The sequence below is a fragment of the Marmota monax genome, unplaced genomic scaffold (assembly GCF_021218885.2).
Source record: "Marmota monax isolate L192 unplaced genomic scaffold, Marmota_monax_Labrador192_F-V1.1 WCK01_AAM20220418_F8-fsc00059, whole genome shotgun sequence".
In the NCBI taxonomy this organism is placed as follows: domain Eukaryota; kingdom Metazoa; phylum Chordata; class Mammalia; order Rodentia; family Sciuridae; genus Marmota; species Marmota monax.
In genome coordinates this window covers 2,188,874-2,206,042 of record NW_026693595.1, presented here as the reverse complement: position 1 = coordinate 2,206,042, position 17,169 = coordinate 2,188,874, and the positions used below count along the sequence as shown (strand labels likewise).

The window sequence follows — 17,169 nt, the reverse complement described above, 5'->3', positions numbered from 1 at the left end:
CAAGGGTTCAGGGACAGTCCCCATCTCTTTCAGCAAGCCTTGTCACAGGATCTAACTGCTTGTGACTAGGGGATAGGACTCTCTTACAGTTGGATAAAAGCGTTCCCTACCTCCAGGGAAACTGCTGACACTGTCGCCTCCATCCTCATCGAGCAGATCATTCCCAGGCTCCACATCCCCTACTGACCCCAATCCTCCAGTAAGGTTGAGAGTGCTAACAACATTCTCAAGGATCATCTCACTAAACTTGCTATTGAACTCAGACTGTCCTGACCCAATCTCCTGCTATTGGCCCTCACCTGAATTCGGGCAGCTCCTAGAGCCCCCTCAGGCCTGAGCCTCTTTGAGCTACTCTATGGGTGCCCTCTCTTAATCAACTAAGGCTTTCCAGTCACTCCTCCTCCCCTTGTGTCCTACCTTCCCTATCTCACACTTCTCACAAACTCCTAAGGGAACACACAGACCGGTGCATTCCTGCGCCATCCATTACCTCTATCCCAGCCCAACCACAAACCAAATCAAACCCTCTTCAACTGGGTGACGCAGTCTTACTTCAGGAACTGCATCTTCAGTCAATGAAACCTCGCTGGATGGGACCCCATACAGTCATACTTACTACCCCATTGGAGGCCAAGCTCTTGGACCACTCCCCTTGGTACCATGTCTCCCACCTTAAGAAAGCACCTGTTCCAAATGTCCAGTCCTGGACTTCCACCATGCTGGGCCCAGAAAACTCAAGGTTTCTTGCCAACCTCCTTCTTTTACTAATCATTAATCTCTTTCAAGCTTCTATCCCAACCACAGATAGCGCTTCCACATCCAAGAAACATGGCAGCAGGATGGCACCACCCACTCTCAGTTTATAGGTCAAGGCGATTGCCCTTCCACTGGCTGCAATCAGGCGGTCACCTTTAATATTTCTGGATTCAACCAAGCCACCTTGTCCCACTTATATTCAGCAATGCTATGCTTCATATCAAACCAAACCTAGGAATCTTGTAAGCACTGGCCTAACACCTATGGTGGGTGCCCTTATAATTCATGCAAGAAACACATCCTAGATAAGTCTTTCTATGAGAATCAAGCATACACCAAATTAACTATTTGGGACCCATGTTACCGGAAATGGGCTTCTGGTTGTTAATGGTAAATATTTTTCTTGGGGTTTTGCCAAGCACCCCTCAGCCTCTATCAGAATATGGAGAACTTGTATACAAGTGTTCCTTCAAATTCACATACCATCCAAGAGCAAGAGAAGAAACTCCAACATGAGCTGGATGCAGTTGCCCATCCTAAAGCTGACCCTTTCTCATGGATGACCCTAATACGTCAGGGCCTTCAGCTTCTCAATTTATCCAAAGTTAATAACATTTCAGACTGTTTCTTCTGTTCATATTTGGATCATGCTCCATTAACTGTGAATCCCACTGATCTTCCTCTCAATACCTCAACTAGACCCCAAGAACCCTCCTCTCCAGCCTTTGAGGAAGTACCTCTTTTTCATAACTCATCAGGGATTTTTCCCTTGCTGCTACACTGCCTCTGGTTCAGCACCCTGTGACCAGATGGTTCTAATTTCTTCCCTAACCTTTACTCTGCCGGGGTTCTTTTTCTGGTGCAATGGTACCCTAACAAAAATATCTAAGCCTCAACATGCCCTTTGCTTTTTGTGTTCCTTTTATCTTGGTCCCTCAATTAACTCTGTACAGTGAGGCTGAATTAACATGGCTTGTTACTACCTCTCTTTCCAGGACAAGAAGGGCCATCTTTCTACCAGTAGTACTTGGACTCTCCCTGGCCTCCTCACTAGCTGCCTCCGGACTGGAGGCAGGAGGACTTGGTTATGAAGTAACCGCTACTCAGAAGCTTGAACAACAATTCGGGAAGTGGTAGAGGCATCTGTCACCTCTCTCGCTTCCCTACAAAGGCAACGTCCATTGCCCAAGTTTCATTACAGAACCGTTGAGCCCTAGATCTCCTGACAGCAGACAAAGGAAGAACCTATATATTCTTGAAAAAAGAATGCTGTCACTATATCAATAAAACTGGATTGGTCGAAAAGAACGTCGACACCCTCCATTCATTTAGGTTCATCTAAAAGCGTGTGGGTGAAATTGCCAGAGTGACCTACAACCAGATGCTCCTACACCCTTACAGTCACCTCCCCACAGAACCAACACCCAAGCCACTCCTTTACTCCCAGCACCCCTAAGCCAGCAGGAAATAGTCAGATGAAATTCACTAAGCTATATCATCAAAAAGGCCAGGGTGTCAGGTCGGTGGCCGTGACTTAGGAACAAAGCACCAAGCAGCCCGCGCTTGCAAAAGAAACATCAGTCAGGCACCAACAGAACCGCCTGTCAGTCAGTGGGATCTCCTGGCCAATCCTGGATCTCAGCCAGTTCCCCCAACCAACTCCACTGGGACAAGGGACTCTAAAAATCCTCTTTTCTGTCCAAAGCCCTTCCCTTTCTGCCATAAGCCCCATAAAATTCCAGTCCTGTCGAGCCCCCATGCCGTTTCTCCTCAGACCCTTCACCTGTCCACTGTGTCCGTCTGATAGAGTTCTGCCCGAGAGTGAGTCTCAATATTAAGCCTCGTTCAGCAGCCTTTTAAATCTGCCTCCTCTGGGGTGCCGCCTTGCCTGACCTCACAATAATGAAATACCTAGTTGTGATTGTTGGCTTTCTCCCTACCTGGTTGTATTGAGGGTTTTCTAGAGTTAACTTTGTCCCTTAGTTTAGTATTTACCCTGCTTGATGCTCTCTGAGCTTCCTAGGTTTGTGATTTGGTGTTATTAATTTTAAGAAATTTCTAGTCATTGTTTCTTCTAAGGTGTTTTGTATTCCTTTTCATCTTTATTCTTTTGGTATTTCTATTACACACACTTACACATTTTGTAACTGTCCCCAAGGTCCTGGACATACTGTTTCATTATACACACACACACACACACACATTCATTATATACACACACACACACACTGTTCTGTCTTTTTGATGCTTTTTCTTTCTGCTTTTCAGTATGGGAATTTTCTATGAATATTTTTTGAAAGAAGAGTTATTGATTTTCAGTTTGTTAAGCTTTTTGTTGTAGTTTTGGAGGAATTTGGAATAACGACTTTCAATATCCTTACACACTAGACCAGAAACTGGGTATGTATTTAGTTTTGTTACAAATATTATTAATTTTTTTGTTTTGTCTTATATTTTACTTGTAGAGATTTGAGAGGACAAAAGAACAATGCACCCATTGCCATCTTCTCAAAATCAAAACTAGACCGGGTACAGCAGCGCATGCCTGTAATCCCAGAGACTTGGTAGGCTGAGGCAGGAGGATCACAAGGTTAAGACTCAGCCTCAGCAACTTAGTGAGGCCCTAAGCAACCTAGACTCTGTCTCAAATTTAAAAAAATAATAATAAATTTTAAAAAGGGAGGCAGGGATTGCAGTTTAGTGGTAAAGTGCCAAAGTGCCTCTGGGTTCAATCCCAAGTACCAAAAAAAAAAAAAAAGAAAGAAAGAAATCAAAACAAATTTGTGTGTGTGTGTGTGTGTGTGTGTTTATGTGTGTGGTACTGAGGATTGAACCCAGGAGTTCTCTACCACTTAGTTACATTTCCAGTGCCATTTTTATTTATATTTATTTATTTAATTCTGCATTACTGAGGATTAAATTCAGAGGTGCTTTACCACTGGAGCCACAACTCCATTTCATTTTAATTGTTTTATTTGAAACAGGGTCTCTCTAAATTGCCCAGATTGGCCTTGAACTTTCAATTCTTCTGTCTCAGACTCTCAGATGCACCCCAAATCCAGTTATTATTTATTTATTTATTATTTAATGGTGCCGGAGATTCAACTCGGGGATTTATGCCTGCAAGACAAGTACCCTATCACTGAGTCAAATCCCCAGACCCTCAAAACTAAGTTTTAATAATAGTAAGAGGAACATGCTTTAAAGTAATTTTCCCAGTTTGAAAAATATAATCATTTAAACGTAAACTAACAAAAAATATTTACAGGCAATTTATAGAAGAAACTGAAAGAAGCATCAAGCAATTTTGAAACTCATTAGAAAGCAGAGTAACATCAATTAAAGCAATGAAATATCAATTTGAATTCTGATAGACCAGCAAAGATTAGAAAGTTGACAGGATAGCTGTTGACAGGACTGTAGTATACAGACACTTTGTACATTAATGGGGCTGACAGGGAAAGATGGTGCTATAACCTGGAGTTATCATTTGGCAGAGAAATATGGCACTCTTAGTCTAATTAGATAGATGTATACCCTATACATCTATCTAATTAGACCAGGACATTTTCCAAATAAATTTTCATACTAGGTTCACAAAATAACAGTATGAGGATCGTCACATTTTGTGGTGGAGTAAGTTGGAGGTAATATTGGTTTTCATCATTGGAACTGTAAATAGATAATGTAATAGATGAGTTCTCCCACGAAGCATTTATATTTTATAACAATTTGAAGTAATAGATGGGTACCACAGCAATATATACAGATCTTAAAAAACTTAGTTCTTGTGAAAAAAGTAAGGTTAAGGTCCATAACACATTACCAAATTTATAAATCTTTAAATACATGCCAAAAAACCTAAAATACAGTTGCTATGGTTGAGATGTTGATTATCCCCCAAAGGCTCATATATTAAAGACTTGTTTCCCAGGGGGGTACTATTGGGAGGTGCTATAACCTTAGGAGGTACGGCCTAGTCAGAAGTTCTTAGGTCACTGGAGCATGCCTTGAAGATATTTTGGATACCTAGTCTCCTTCTCTTCCTTTCTTTTGCTTCCTAGAAATGTAGTGAGCTCTTTTGCCTATCACATGCTCCCACCAGGATTACAGTGGGGCCAACCAATCATGGATTGGAACTGCCAAATCTATGAGCCAAAATAAACCTTATCTCTTTATACATTGATTATCTCAGGTATTTTGTTATAGAGACAGAAAGCTAATACACAGGTTTGAAACACACACACACACACACACACACACACTACATATTTACCACTCTAGAATGGTTGCTGTGAGAGTAAAGAGGAATGACAATAGGAAATAAGGATAAAGGAGAATATAACAAATGAACAAATCTATACATACATTAAAACAGGAGAATTTAGACAGATGATAAAGTGCCATAAACTGAGAGGTAAATTAGCTCACTTCTCAACATCAGATTTCTATTTTAAATTTTTTAAATAAATTTGAATATTTTCCCTCAATACCTGAGCCTTTTGAGAATACCTCCAACCACCATTTTTCCCACCCTGTTAGCATCTCCTCTAATTGTTTTCTATTCTCTGACTTCCTTTTTTAGCAGCATTTTCAACTTCATAACTTTTTATTCCCCTGATCCATTCATTTATTTATTCAAGAAGTACTTAAGTGTTTACTCAAGCATTAAGTGTAATAAATTACTAAGAATAGGAGAGAACCTTATAATCCATGATTCCTGGAACCAATAATATAATGGCGGGTACAAAGCATTAACCCGTGAAACAGTTCAGGTAGTCTGAGGCAATTCTGATTCAGGATCTAAAAGGAAGAGGTAGATGATGGTTACAGCTGAGGGAACCCAAAGAGAGTCATCAATGAGAGTTGGCACAGATGGGAAAAGTCACAGAAAGGTGACAGTTGCATCGGGTCTTACATAAACAGTAATGTAAACTAGAGAGAGGAATGGGTATCCCAAGGAAGGGATGCATTTTTATGGGTTTTTTAGTTTGGCTTTTGGGGTTTGGTACTGGGGATTGAACCCAGGAGCACAGGTAGAGTTACATCCCCAGCCCTTTTTTTTACTTTTAATAAAATAATTATTTTATTTTTGTTTTGAGACAGAGTCTTGTTCATTTGCAGAGATCCTCCTGCACCGGTCTGCCTGGTAGCTGAGTGTGTGCCACTGTGACCACCTTGCACACATCTTTTTAAAAGATTTGGGCTAAATAAAGCACAATCAGGAAGCATAAAACTAGACCATAGGAGCTGGCTAAAGAAGTATGATTGAATCGGCGGGAAACAAATTATAGGGGTTGTAAAGGGTTCTCCAAGGAGTCTTGATTTTATCCTGTAGGCAGTAGGAATCTCTGGAGACTGTGGACTCAGGAGTTGAACAGATTTTCTGTGTTAGATCTCACTTCAAATTATGTCAGTACTGCTGGGGTTCAGTCCTCTTTTCCTCCACCCTACAAGGTAGAACTTGCTCCAGGTGGGTCTGCTGAACTCCTACTACAACCCACTCTTCTTTGCTCACCTCCCCACTTCCAGCCACTTCTCCTCTTCTTCCTCTTCTTTAGCTTCATAATCTAATAGTCCAAGTTATGTTTATTCCCCTGGCAACCTACGCTAACCTCCATTCTTTAGTTCATTCAATAAATACTTCCTGATCCACCTACTGCCTACTAGGTACCCTGCCAAGGGCTAAGCCAACACTGATGCACAAAACCAGACCCAAATCCTGCCCTCCTATAATTTAGAGGCAGAGAGAGAAGTTACCATATTTTAATATCCTATTTTTCACTGTAGAATTTATTGTACTACCTTCCAATTACTCTTTTATCTTCTCAATAGACCAAAAGCTCATAATGTCTAGCACATTGTAGACACTCAGAAAATGTTTAATGATTGAATATGGCAATACTTGGGAGAATCCTACACATAGAACCACAAGAATTATCATCCTGGATTGATAAAATAAACTCATCCCTCCTCAGAACAGCAGATTGTATAAAAATGTAAATGCTCTGTCAAAAGTTGGCAAATTTTCCTATGAAGTGCTAGATAATAAAATTTTAGTCTTCATAACTTCTTAACTCCGCCACCAGAGAGCAAAGCAGCCATAGATATTAGGTAAATAAACATGTCTATTTTCAATAAAATTATATTTACAAAAATGGAACACTAGGCTAGATTTGACGCCTGGCCTAGTTTTCTACTTCATGCTCTGGATGATGCTACTTCTGTCAATTTTTCAGGATTGCCTTCATGCCTTGTCCATACTCTCTTTCTCCATCCCCCACCATACTAGGTACAGAACTCAGGGGTGCTCTACCATTGAATTATACACCCAGACCTTTTAATTAATTAATTTATTTTTGTTTGTTTTTGTTGGTACTGAGAATTGAACCCAGAGATGCTGAACTACTGAGCCGCATCCCCAGACCTTTTTTATATGTATAGAGAAAGGATCTTGCTGAGTTGCTTAGGGCCTTGCTAAGTTGCTGAGGCTGGCTTTGAACTTGAGATCCTCCTGCCTCAGCCTCCTGAGCTACTGGGATTATAAGCACGCATCGCCATAGCTCACTTTACTTTTTTATTTCAAGAAAGGATCTTGCTAAGTTGCCCAGGCTGACCTTGAACTTGTGATCCTCCTGCCTCAGCCTCCTGAGCAACTGGAGTTATAGGTATGTGCCACCATGCCTAGCTATACTCTATTCTTCAGCCAGAAGAATTTAGTTGTTAGTCAACATCTGAGTTTGCCTTTGAATCTATGTCTGATATTTACAAATGGTATGGTAAAAGAGTATGTAATTTGGAGCTTAACAGATCTGTTTTATTTATTGGTTGGCTTTTCAGTAGGTTACCTAGCTTTTTTGAATCTCTGTCTTCACTGTAAGTCGAGGGTTTTTTATTCCTGACTATGAGGATGAGCTGAGATATTATATGCAGTGAGAGTTGAAGATGATGCCTAGCACACAGTAGGTTAACAACAATTATCCCTCCTTTGCCTAAATCTATTCTTTTCCTCCTTTAAACAAATCAATAGATACAGTATTTGAGAATCTACTTTACCTAAGGCAAAGTTTCAGGTGTCTTTAGAACTATTATTAATCCTCCCTGAGATCTCTTTGAATAGTTGTTCTCCAGCTTGGCTCTAACACAATTTACTTGGGAGCCTAAGGGTGCTATTGTTCAGATCCCAATACTATGATTCTTCTGTAATTGTTATAAAGAATGGCCTGGCAATCAGAATTATCCCCATCTCATTCGAGAACTACTGATAGAAAACAGGACTTGGCTTCCAAGTCAGTCTACTCCTTACATCTTCCTTTTGCTTCCTTTTTAACAGTTAATAGCTATGGTACTTCTCTGTAAAGCTAGGGTTCACTGGGCTCTTTGTGTAATCTATTTATCTTAAGGAGAATAGAAAAGAAGGGAATGAATTTCTTTGTCTTCCTTGGTGATCAACATTGGTTGTTTAACTATCAGGCATCCGTTGCTGATATGGCAACTTATAACAAAATCTCTGATTTTTATTTGGGGATTCATCTATCCCCTGCCCTTGGTTGTCTTGGCTGCTTTACCCCTGGCCCTTGAGGCTCATAAGGTCTGTATGTTGGCTCTCACAGCCACAAATAGTGTTGAGCACAGCTCACTCACGCTGAGGAAGTATCCTCATTTCGTCTTCTAGGGTTGCTGGAACACTCACATTTTTCCTGCTGATCAGAAAGTGAAAGAATATAGTTCCTAGAGATTCTGGTAGCTATTTTATAACCTCAAGGAGAAAGTTTGTCTGAGAACAGAATACAAACAGATAGAGAGAGATCATTCTGAGCCACAGGGTCTAGCTAATTTTCAAGCCAAGTGCACCATTCAACTATTGTGTGAGCCAACAAGGACTCCTATCTTTTTTTTTATAGTAATTATTGTTTAGTTTATTATACCTAAATATTGTGCTGTATTTCTTTTTGAATTGGTTCTTTTTAGATATCCAAACAGTAGAGTGTATTCTGACATATTATACACACATGGATTATAACTTCTCATTCTTGTGATTGCACATGATGTGGAGTTACACTGGTCATGTATTCTTATATGAACATAGGAAAGTTATGTTCAACTCATTCTACTGGCTTACAAAGACTCTTCTGTTTCTACTTCTATGGTTTGAATCTGAGGTGTCCCCCAAAAGCTCCTGTGTTAATGCAGGAAGTGAAATAATTGCAAGTACTGTAAGCTAATTAGTCCTCCTAGTTTGAATGGAACTGAGTGGTAACTGTAGGCAGGTGGGGCATAGCTGGACAAGGTGTACCCTGGAAGGGTGCATTTTCCCTGTGATCCCTTCCTCTTTCTCTCTTCCTGGATGCCATGAGCAGGTCAGTACTCCTCTGCTGTTCCCTTCCGCCATGATGTTTTGCCTCACCTTGGGCATAAAGCAATGGAGTCAGCTACCATGGGCTGAACTTCTGAAACCGTGGGCCAAAATAAATTTTTCCTCCTCTAAATTGTTCTTGTTAAGTATTTTGGTCACAGCAACAGAAACCCAACTAAAATAGCCAGTTTTATTCAGATGTTCTGTCATTGGCTACCAAAAGAATCTCAAACCAAGAGCCTCCTCCTATCATCCTTGAAACCAAATCTAACCACTGGTATACACAAAGATTATATGCCACAGTCAAGCACCCATCATTTCTTCAACAAACACGTGTTGAGTGCCTATTGCATACAATGCTTTGTATAGAAGGAGGGATTACAGCAGTATAGCATCATTGAGAATTGTGCAAATGTTTGTGGAAAGAATAACCAGCTACAAAATCATGTTCCTTCTATGCAGGAGGTCCTATGTTATGTATTGGGGACACAAAAGGTTGTAGGATAGGATCTATATTCTACAGGGTTTGTCATAAAATCTGAAAGATGGCCTTCACTTAAAAAGGGAAGCAAAAATCTAGGATTTTAGATGCATGGATTCCCGAGGATTCCAAAGTACGAAGCCAAGGCAGAATTTTTGTTTTTTGTTTTTTGTTTTTTTGTTTGTGTGTGTGTGTGTGTGTGTATGTGGTCAGTGCTGGCGATCAAACCCAGGGTGTTGCACATGCTGGGCAAGTGCTCCACTATTGAGCTGCACCCCGACCTCTAGATTTTTGTTTCCTGTTGAATTAAAATGAGGTATAAAAGGAAGGGAGCACGTCATTCCAATATGGAAAAGTAGAGATAACAAGAAGAAAGGAAGAATTAGAAGCTTGAATGTTTTCTACATCATTTTTTAATTTTGTGGACTCGTGTCTTCTACAAGTTAACCACAATTGTTTTAAATATTACTAAATAAATAAATTCAGAAATTCATTTACCCACTCATGTAACACTATGTGTTGTGTGTCCTTTATGAGCCAGGCACTATTATATACACTAGGGTTTCAACATTAAATAAATGAAGTCCCTGCCAAAGACATTCTAGTGCCTACAAAGTCAAAAAGTTTCTTATCTAATCCTGAAAATGGCCACTTAAATGACTTAATGATGATTCCTACAAACATTGTAAATGTAGACACTTATTTGTTTTTATATAAAATGGGCTATGTTATACCTAATATTTTTTGAAGCTTGCTTTTCTTAGCAATATAACTTTGACTGGTTTTATGTTAACAAATATTGATTCACTCCATTCTTTTTTATGAATTATATAACATTCCATTTTTCATTAACATACCTTGTTCATTCACATTTGGTTGTTCCCAGTTTTTTAAAACAATGAGCAATATTGTTGTAAACAAGTGTCTCATCCCTATAACTTTTTAAATACTTAGAAGAAAAGTGGCATTAAGTCCTCCAAAATGGAAATGTTTGGTTCATAGTGAAATAGATATGAGTTAAACTCCTTTCAGATAAGGACTGTTACCTTCTACTTCCTTTTTGATTTTTCACTGACTTATTCTGTACCTAATAAGCATTATACAAGCTGAGTGTGGTGGTGCATGCCTGTAATCCCAGCAATTTGGGAGGCTGAGACAGGAGGATTGCAAGTTTGAGACCAGTCTCGGCAACTAGCAAGACCCTGTCTCAAAATAAAAAAATAAAAAGTGATGGGGATGTAGCTCAGTGGTAGAGTGCCCCAGGGTTCAATCTGCAGTACAAAAAAAATTTTTCATCTATTCATTGTGCTCTATATGTGTAATAAGAATCACAATGCATTCTGCTGTCATATATAAATAAAAATTAATTAATTAATTTTAAAAAAATTAAAAAAAGACTTGATACAAGTGTCTAGGAAATATCTGCCAAAATCCACTAATATGAATGCAGAGTAAAAGAAAAAATAATCAATTTCTATTTCCACAAACTTCTGTGCACATAGACTGTTCTAGGCTTCAAAGGATAAAAATCTCTATTTATTTCTTGAAATAAAGCATCACCCAACTGAGATGGGCAAGAAAAGAGTCAGCACTTTTCCAATGAAAGTGTTTCTACTATACCCAAATATCATGTTCTTCTCCAGGAAAGGAAATAATTGAAATATCAAGATAGGTTTCACTAATAAAATTGCCATAACTACTTCAAATAAATTTCAGGAAACAAGAAAAAAATCATCTTGCTGAATAGAAACACACAACCATAAAACAATATTTCTATTAGAACCAAAATCTATCTACAGGTATACCACAGAGTTTCCAGCTTAGCTATTTCCAATAATCAAAATTATTCATCTTTTTTGTTCAAATAAAATTGTCTCCAGGGTCTGGCTGGGGCTGAGTGCTTGCCTCGAACGTGTGAGGCCCTGGGTTCAGTCCTCAGCACCACATAAAAAATAAATAAATATTGGGTTGGGGATGTGGCTCAAGCGGTAACGCGCTGGCCTGGCATGCACGGGGCGCTGGGTTCGATCCCCAGCACTACATAAAAATAAAATAAAGATGTTGCATCTGCCAAAAACTGAAAAATAAATATTAAAAACATTCTCTCACTCTCTCTTTAAAAAATAAATGAATGAATGAATGAATAAATAAATAAATAAATAAATAAATAAAAGATATTGTCCATCTACAACTAAAAAAAATTAAATTAAAATTAAATTGTCTCCAGTATAATTACTGAATAGTCCAACATTATTACATCAATGCAGAAGAACATTTCAGTAAGTGTTCAATTTATTAAGAAAGCTGTTTCATTAATAAAAACATTTTTTCAAGAAACAGAAGCAATTTCATCATACATGCTTCACTGTGCAATTTGATCTCTGATCACTTAAACACAATCTTCAATCTAAATGGATTTAGATTTAACTATGATTACAAAATTATGCCTTGCACATTCACAGACATATAAAATCTTGCATAAGAGAAAATAAACTTAAGAGCAAAGAAAATGCTCACTCACTTACCGTCTTCATCATCACAGCCATTGTAAACTTCACCCCGACTTAGGGCAGTAAATTTGATTCTGAAATTCCACCCACCACTATGATCACAAAAACTTCAGTTTGTGGAAGTGACAAATGGAATCTGTAGAAAAAATTACTCAACAAATCTGCTTCCCCTAGAAAGGAGGAATTCAAATGTGAACTAAATAAAAAGGTTTTAATTGCATTTAAACCAGAGGGATGATTTTGCTGTTAGCAGGAACTTGTGACTAAGGTTACCTAGTGAGAAAATGATTAACACTCCTGTTGTCATCTCTGTGTGCTCCCAGCAAAACAAGACGCTCTGAGGAGCTTTATCAACTCTGGGAATGCCTGTTGTAAACTCCCTGTCCCTGTCCCACTGAGCTGGCATTTAGCTGAGTGAATTCAACTTTGGAATCAGGTTATTATAAGTAAAAATGTATTGAGGATTTCTGCAAATTTCATTAGTGGTCATATTTTCTAAACTATTATTCTAAAAGGTTTTATTCTTGCCTTTCATTTCTATGTTCCACATTAAAAGACAGATTATCACTTTGACCCTTTTTTCTTAAAATTCCAAAGGTTTATAAGTAACATTAGCAGGTTCTCTTTGTTCCTGCAACCTTGTTGTCTTCTCAACTATGCTCATTTCCAAAACTTGAGTACCCTTTTGAACTCTTGGTTCTTAATCCTCTGGAGACCAGGGGTATGAAAAAAAATGTGAGAGAGCTAATTAATAGGCACAAACAAGTTGGAGGCCTAGAAAGTCATCAAAGGATTATTATTTTTTCTTTACATGGTTAGCATGCCTGTAATCCCAGCGGCCTAGGAGGCTGAAGCAGGAAGATTGCAAGTTCAAAGTCAGCCTCGGCCACTTAGTGAGGCCCTAAGGAACTTAGTGAGACCCTGTTTCTAAATAAAATATTTAAAAAGGGCTGAATGTGGCTCAGTGGTTAAGTGCCCCAGGGTTCAATCCTCAGTACCAGAAACAAAACAAACTACATTACCAGTTCTTCATAAATACTTCTAGAAGAAAGGAAATCATATACTCACTCAGATAGGAGATAGGCAGAGATGTGTTTAGATTATCACCTATGCAGGATCTTATGAAGAGGAGCCCGAGACGACATTCATTACAAGCACACGACTTCTTTTAGGCCATCACTGAAACTCTACCTTACAGGGCAAAGTAGATTGTGTATTTCCTGCCAAATGTCCAATGACAGTCAAAACTGGGTCTCAAATACAGTGCTGTATAAAGAGTTTAAGAGCTAGTTTTCCGTTGTGTTTATTATGCTATAAACTTCACTTTCCTGATAGCCTTTAGATTGCTGATTTAAGAGTAGATTGGTGACTCAGAGTTCTTATCAACCTTCCTGAAGTATTTTCCCAAAATGACAAGTTAGTTCTAAGAACTCGGAGACATCCTCTCCGCTCAATACCACCCTTCCCCACCAAGGAAAGCAAGATTTAACTATTTCAGGGAGGCAAGTTTTATCAGTGCCGAAAACCTATTCTAAATAAATTCCTTTACTTCCTTTCTTTTCACACAAATATTGCTTTTGACTCTGAAATATAATAGGTGCCCTGAATGAGCTTCAAATATTTTATGTAGTGCCTGAACTGGCAGGTACCCTATAGGAAGAACTGCTACTCCCTTGGTTCCTTTTATTGGACTACAACAATTAACTAGAAACACACACACACACACACACACAAGCATGTACAAGCTTGAAATCACCCTTTTTGTTTATAATAGTGCCTGGTACATCATACACAATATAATCATTTGCCATTATTATTCAGTTGCCCAAAAAGCTGATGTCCAAAAATTTATGAAAATAGCACAAAAAATATTCCAAAACTAGAGTTCTTAATCTAGACTCTTTATTTTATTTTATTTTTTGGTGCTGTCGGTTGAACTCAGGGATGCACTATCACTGAGCTATATCTCTAGACTTTCTTATTTTTTATTTTGAGACAGGGTCTTACAAAGTTGTTGAGGCTAGCTTCAAGCTTACAATCTTCCTTCCTTAGCTTCCCCAGTCACTGGGATTACAAGTGTGCACCACTGTGCCCAATTAATTCTTAACCCAGATATTAACAAGAACAAGAGTTATTTAAATATCCTAGAATTGTATGTAAAATAACTACATATTTTTCTGGGGAAACTCCTATTAGGGTTTAAAGGTCCTTAACTGAATGGGTCAGTTTCATAGAAGGACAGCTACCATCCATGGCGGTGGCAAATTCTAGCCTGTCAACCCTGTGATGTTCTTTGATGTCAGCATTGGCAGCCATGAAGATTGAGCTGTTTGCAGACATTGTACCTAAGATGGCTAAGAACGTTAGATGATTCTGCACAGGAGAATTCAGGAGCATCCATTTGGCTTCAGGGTATCCTAAACTGGAAAAAAAAAAAAAAGATTACTTGTCTTCATTCCAAGTCTCTTTCTTTCTGATTATAGAAAAGATGGAGTGCCAATAGGATAGATACAAAGGAGAAACTTCCTAAATGATTTCATGATTCAAGGTGGAAATTTTGTTAATAGAGATGGTACCAGAGTCACCAGCATTTACCAGGTACCATTTACAGATGAAAATTTTAAACCGAGACTCTTAGCCCCAGGCCTTCTTTCCATGGCAAACAGTGGTCCCTGTATAAATGGCTGTCAGTCTTTATCACCTGCTTTAAGTGTGAATGGCTATATGGGAAGCAGGTAGTATTTGGAAAAATCACTGATAGCTTTGTTGTGATGAGAAAGATTGAAAATGTTCCCACAGGCCCCAACAACAAGCCCAAGCTGCGGGAAGCTGTACTCCAGACCAAGACTGAATCAGACCTAAGGAAAAATTGGGAAAATAATACATTGAAAACCCACATACCTTTCACCTAGATTCACCACTGATCAGCATTTTGTTTTATCATTTTGCCTTGATATTTGTTTTTGCTTGCCCTTCTTTCCTCCCTTCCTATTCCATTCCCTCTCCTCTTTCTAGCCCTTCCTTCCTTCCTTTCTGCCTCCTTCCTTTCTTTCCCTTCTTTCCCATTTTAAAATTGCAGACTTCTTAATTCTACATGATCACAAAAATATTATCTAATATCTAATACATATTCAAATTTCCCAGTTGTCCGCAAAGTAACATGTATAGCTTTAAAACAAAACAACAAGACCCTAGCCAGGTGTGGTGGCATGCAGAGTCCCAGCTAATTCAGGAAGCTGAGGCAGGAGGATCACTTGAGCCCATGTATTCAAGACCATTCTGGGCAACATAGTGAGATCTCATCTCAAATAAAGAAAGTAATTAAAAGATTTGGTCAAGTTTCCCAGATTTAATCTGGGAAATTAAATGTTTAATCTCATTTTGAAAATTTCCATACTAAATAGATAACGTAAAAGCCCCCTTAATGAGTAAAGAAAGTGTGGTACATATACACAATGGAATATTACTCAGCCATAGAGAATGAATGAAATTATGGCATTTGCCAGTAAATGGATGGAACTGGAGACTGAATCTGAACAGGGGGTGTTTCTGACTAGAAGAACAAATGCTTCTCCACCTGTCTCCAGTTCTCTCTCTCATGTCTCTTCCCACACACTAATATATCTAATCCTTGCCAAACTCCTGTGGATATTTTTTCCCCTCATTGTCTATTCCTTTTCTTTCAAAATTAATTTTTTCATTCCAATGTTAAGATCCTACTTTGCCATTCAGCCTCAATATTATGAGTTCTTATCATGTTATCCTAATAGATATCTCTTGCTCTTCTCTAATATTTTTCACTACCAAATAAAATTTCCCTTGGACACACTTCCCTAGCATCCTTGCTCTGAACCATAAACTTCAATAATAATATATCACAGAGTTTTAGACTGGGAATTTTCAAATTTTGATGTGTACACAAATTAAATGTACATCTTCCTAAGAGGCAGACTGGGATTCAGCAGATCTAAGGTGAAACTTGAGAGTCTGAATTTCTATTTTCCAAGTGGTGTTGATGCTGCTCTCAAGTAGCTGGGATTATAGGTGTGCACCACCACTCCTGGCAAGACCAGAATATCAGTGATCTTTTTTTAAGGCGTGAGGGGAATGGTTGGGAAAATGCACAAAGTTAAGCATCTGGAGGGCTGATTACATTCTATGTCTTGGTCTGGTTTTGCTTACACAAGTGTGTTCACTGTGTAAGAGTCCATTGAATTATACACTCATGATCTGTGCAATTTTTGGTATATTATATTTCAATTAAAACATTTCCTTTTAAAAATGAGAACATTGAGAAGATTAACATTTAACAGGGATGAGAGGTGGGAGGGAAAGGGAGAGAGAAGGGAAATTGCATGGTAATGGAAGGAGACCCTCAGGGTTATACAGTGGAGGGGGTAGAGAGAGAGGAGGGGAGGGGAGGGGAGAGGTGGGGAGGGGGGAGGGTGGAGGATGGGAAAGGCAGCGGAGCACAACAGACACTAGTATGGCAATATGTAAATCAATGGATGTGTAACTGATGTGATTCTGCAATCTGTGTATGGGGTGAAGGTGGGAGTTCATAACCCACTTGAATCAAAGTGTGGAATATGATATGTCAAGAAATTTGTAATGGAGGGGGGAGGGTGGATGATGGGAAAGGCAGCGGAGCACAACAGACACTAGTATGGCAATTTGTAAATCAATGGATGTGTAACTGATGTGAATCTGCAATCTGTGTATGGGGTGAAGGTGGGAGTTCATAACCCACTAGAATCAAAGTGTGGAATATGATATGTCAAGAAATTTGTAATGTTTTGAACAACCCACAATAAAAAATTAAAAAAAAAAAAAAAAAAAAAGCTTTAAACGTTATAAAATGAAAAAAAAAAAAGAAATTTGTAATGTTTTGAACAACCCACAATAAAAAATTAAAAAAATAAAAAACTACCCCCCAAAAAATAAATAAATAAATAAAAATGAGAACATTGTCTTAAGCCTAGGAAACACTAAGCACAATTGAGGATTGATAGGATAACTGAAATTTTATAAAACTAATGTTCAGATTATCAGCTTTCCCATTGTTG

The 17,169-nt window shown here is 38.6% G+C and overlaps 1 protein-coding gene and 1 pseudogene across 1 annotated transcript in view; one reads left to right on the top strand and one right to left on the bottom strand.

Moving 5' to 3' along the window:
* Trpm6 (transient receptor potential cation channel subfamily M member 6) overlaps nucleotides 1-12,335 on the bottom strand; it is a 172,443-nt gene extending 160,108 nt beyond the window's left edge. The window contains exon 1 of the mRNA XM_058584000.1: nucleotides 12,119-12,335. Coding sequence (XP_058439983.1) covers nucleotides 12,119-12,139 — 21 coding nt within the window. The 5' untranslated portion in view covers nucleotides 12,140-12,335. The remainder of the gene's footprint in view (nucleotides 1-12,118) is intronic.
* Nucleotides 12,336-14,354: 2,019 nt separating this feature from the next.
* On the top strand, nucleotides 14,355-15,015 carry LOC124102977 (peptidyl-prolyl cis-trans isomerase H-like; annotated as a pseudogene).
* The last annotated feature ends 2,154 nt before the right edge of the window (nucleotides 15,016-17,169 follow it).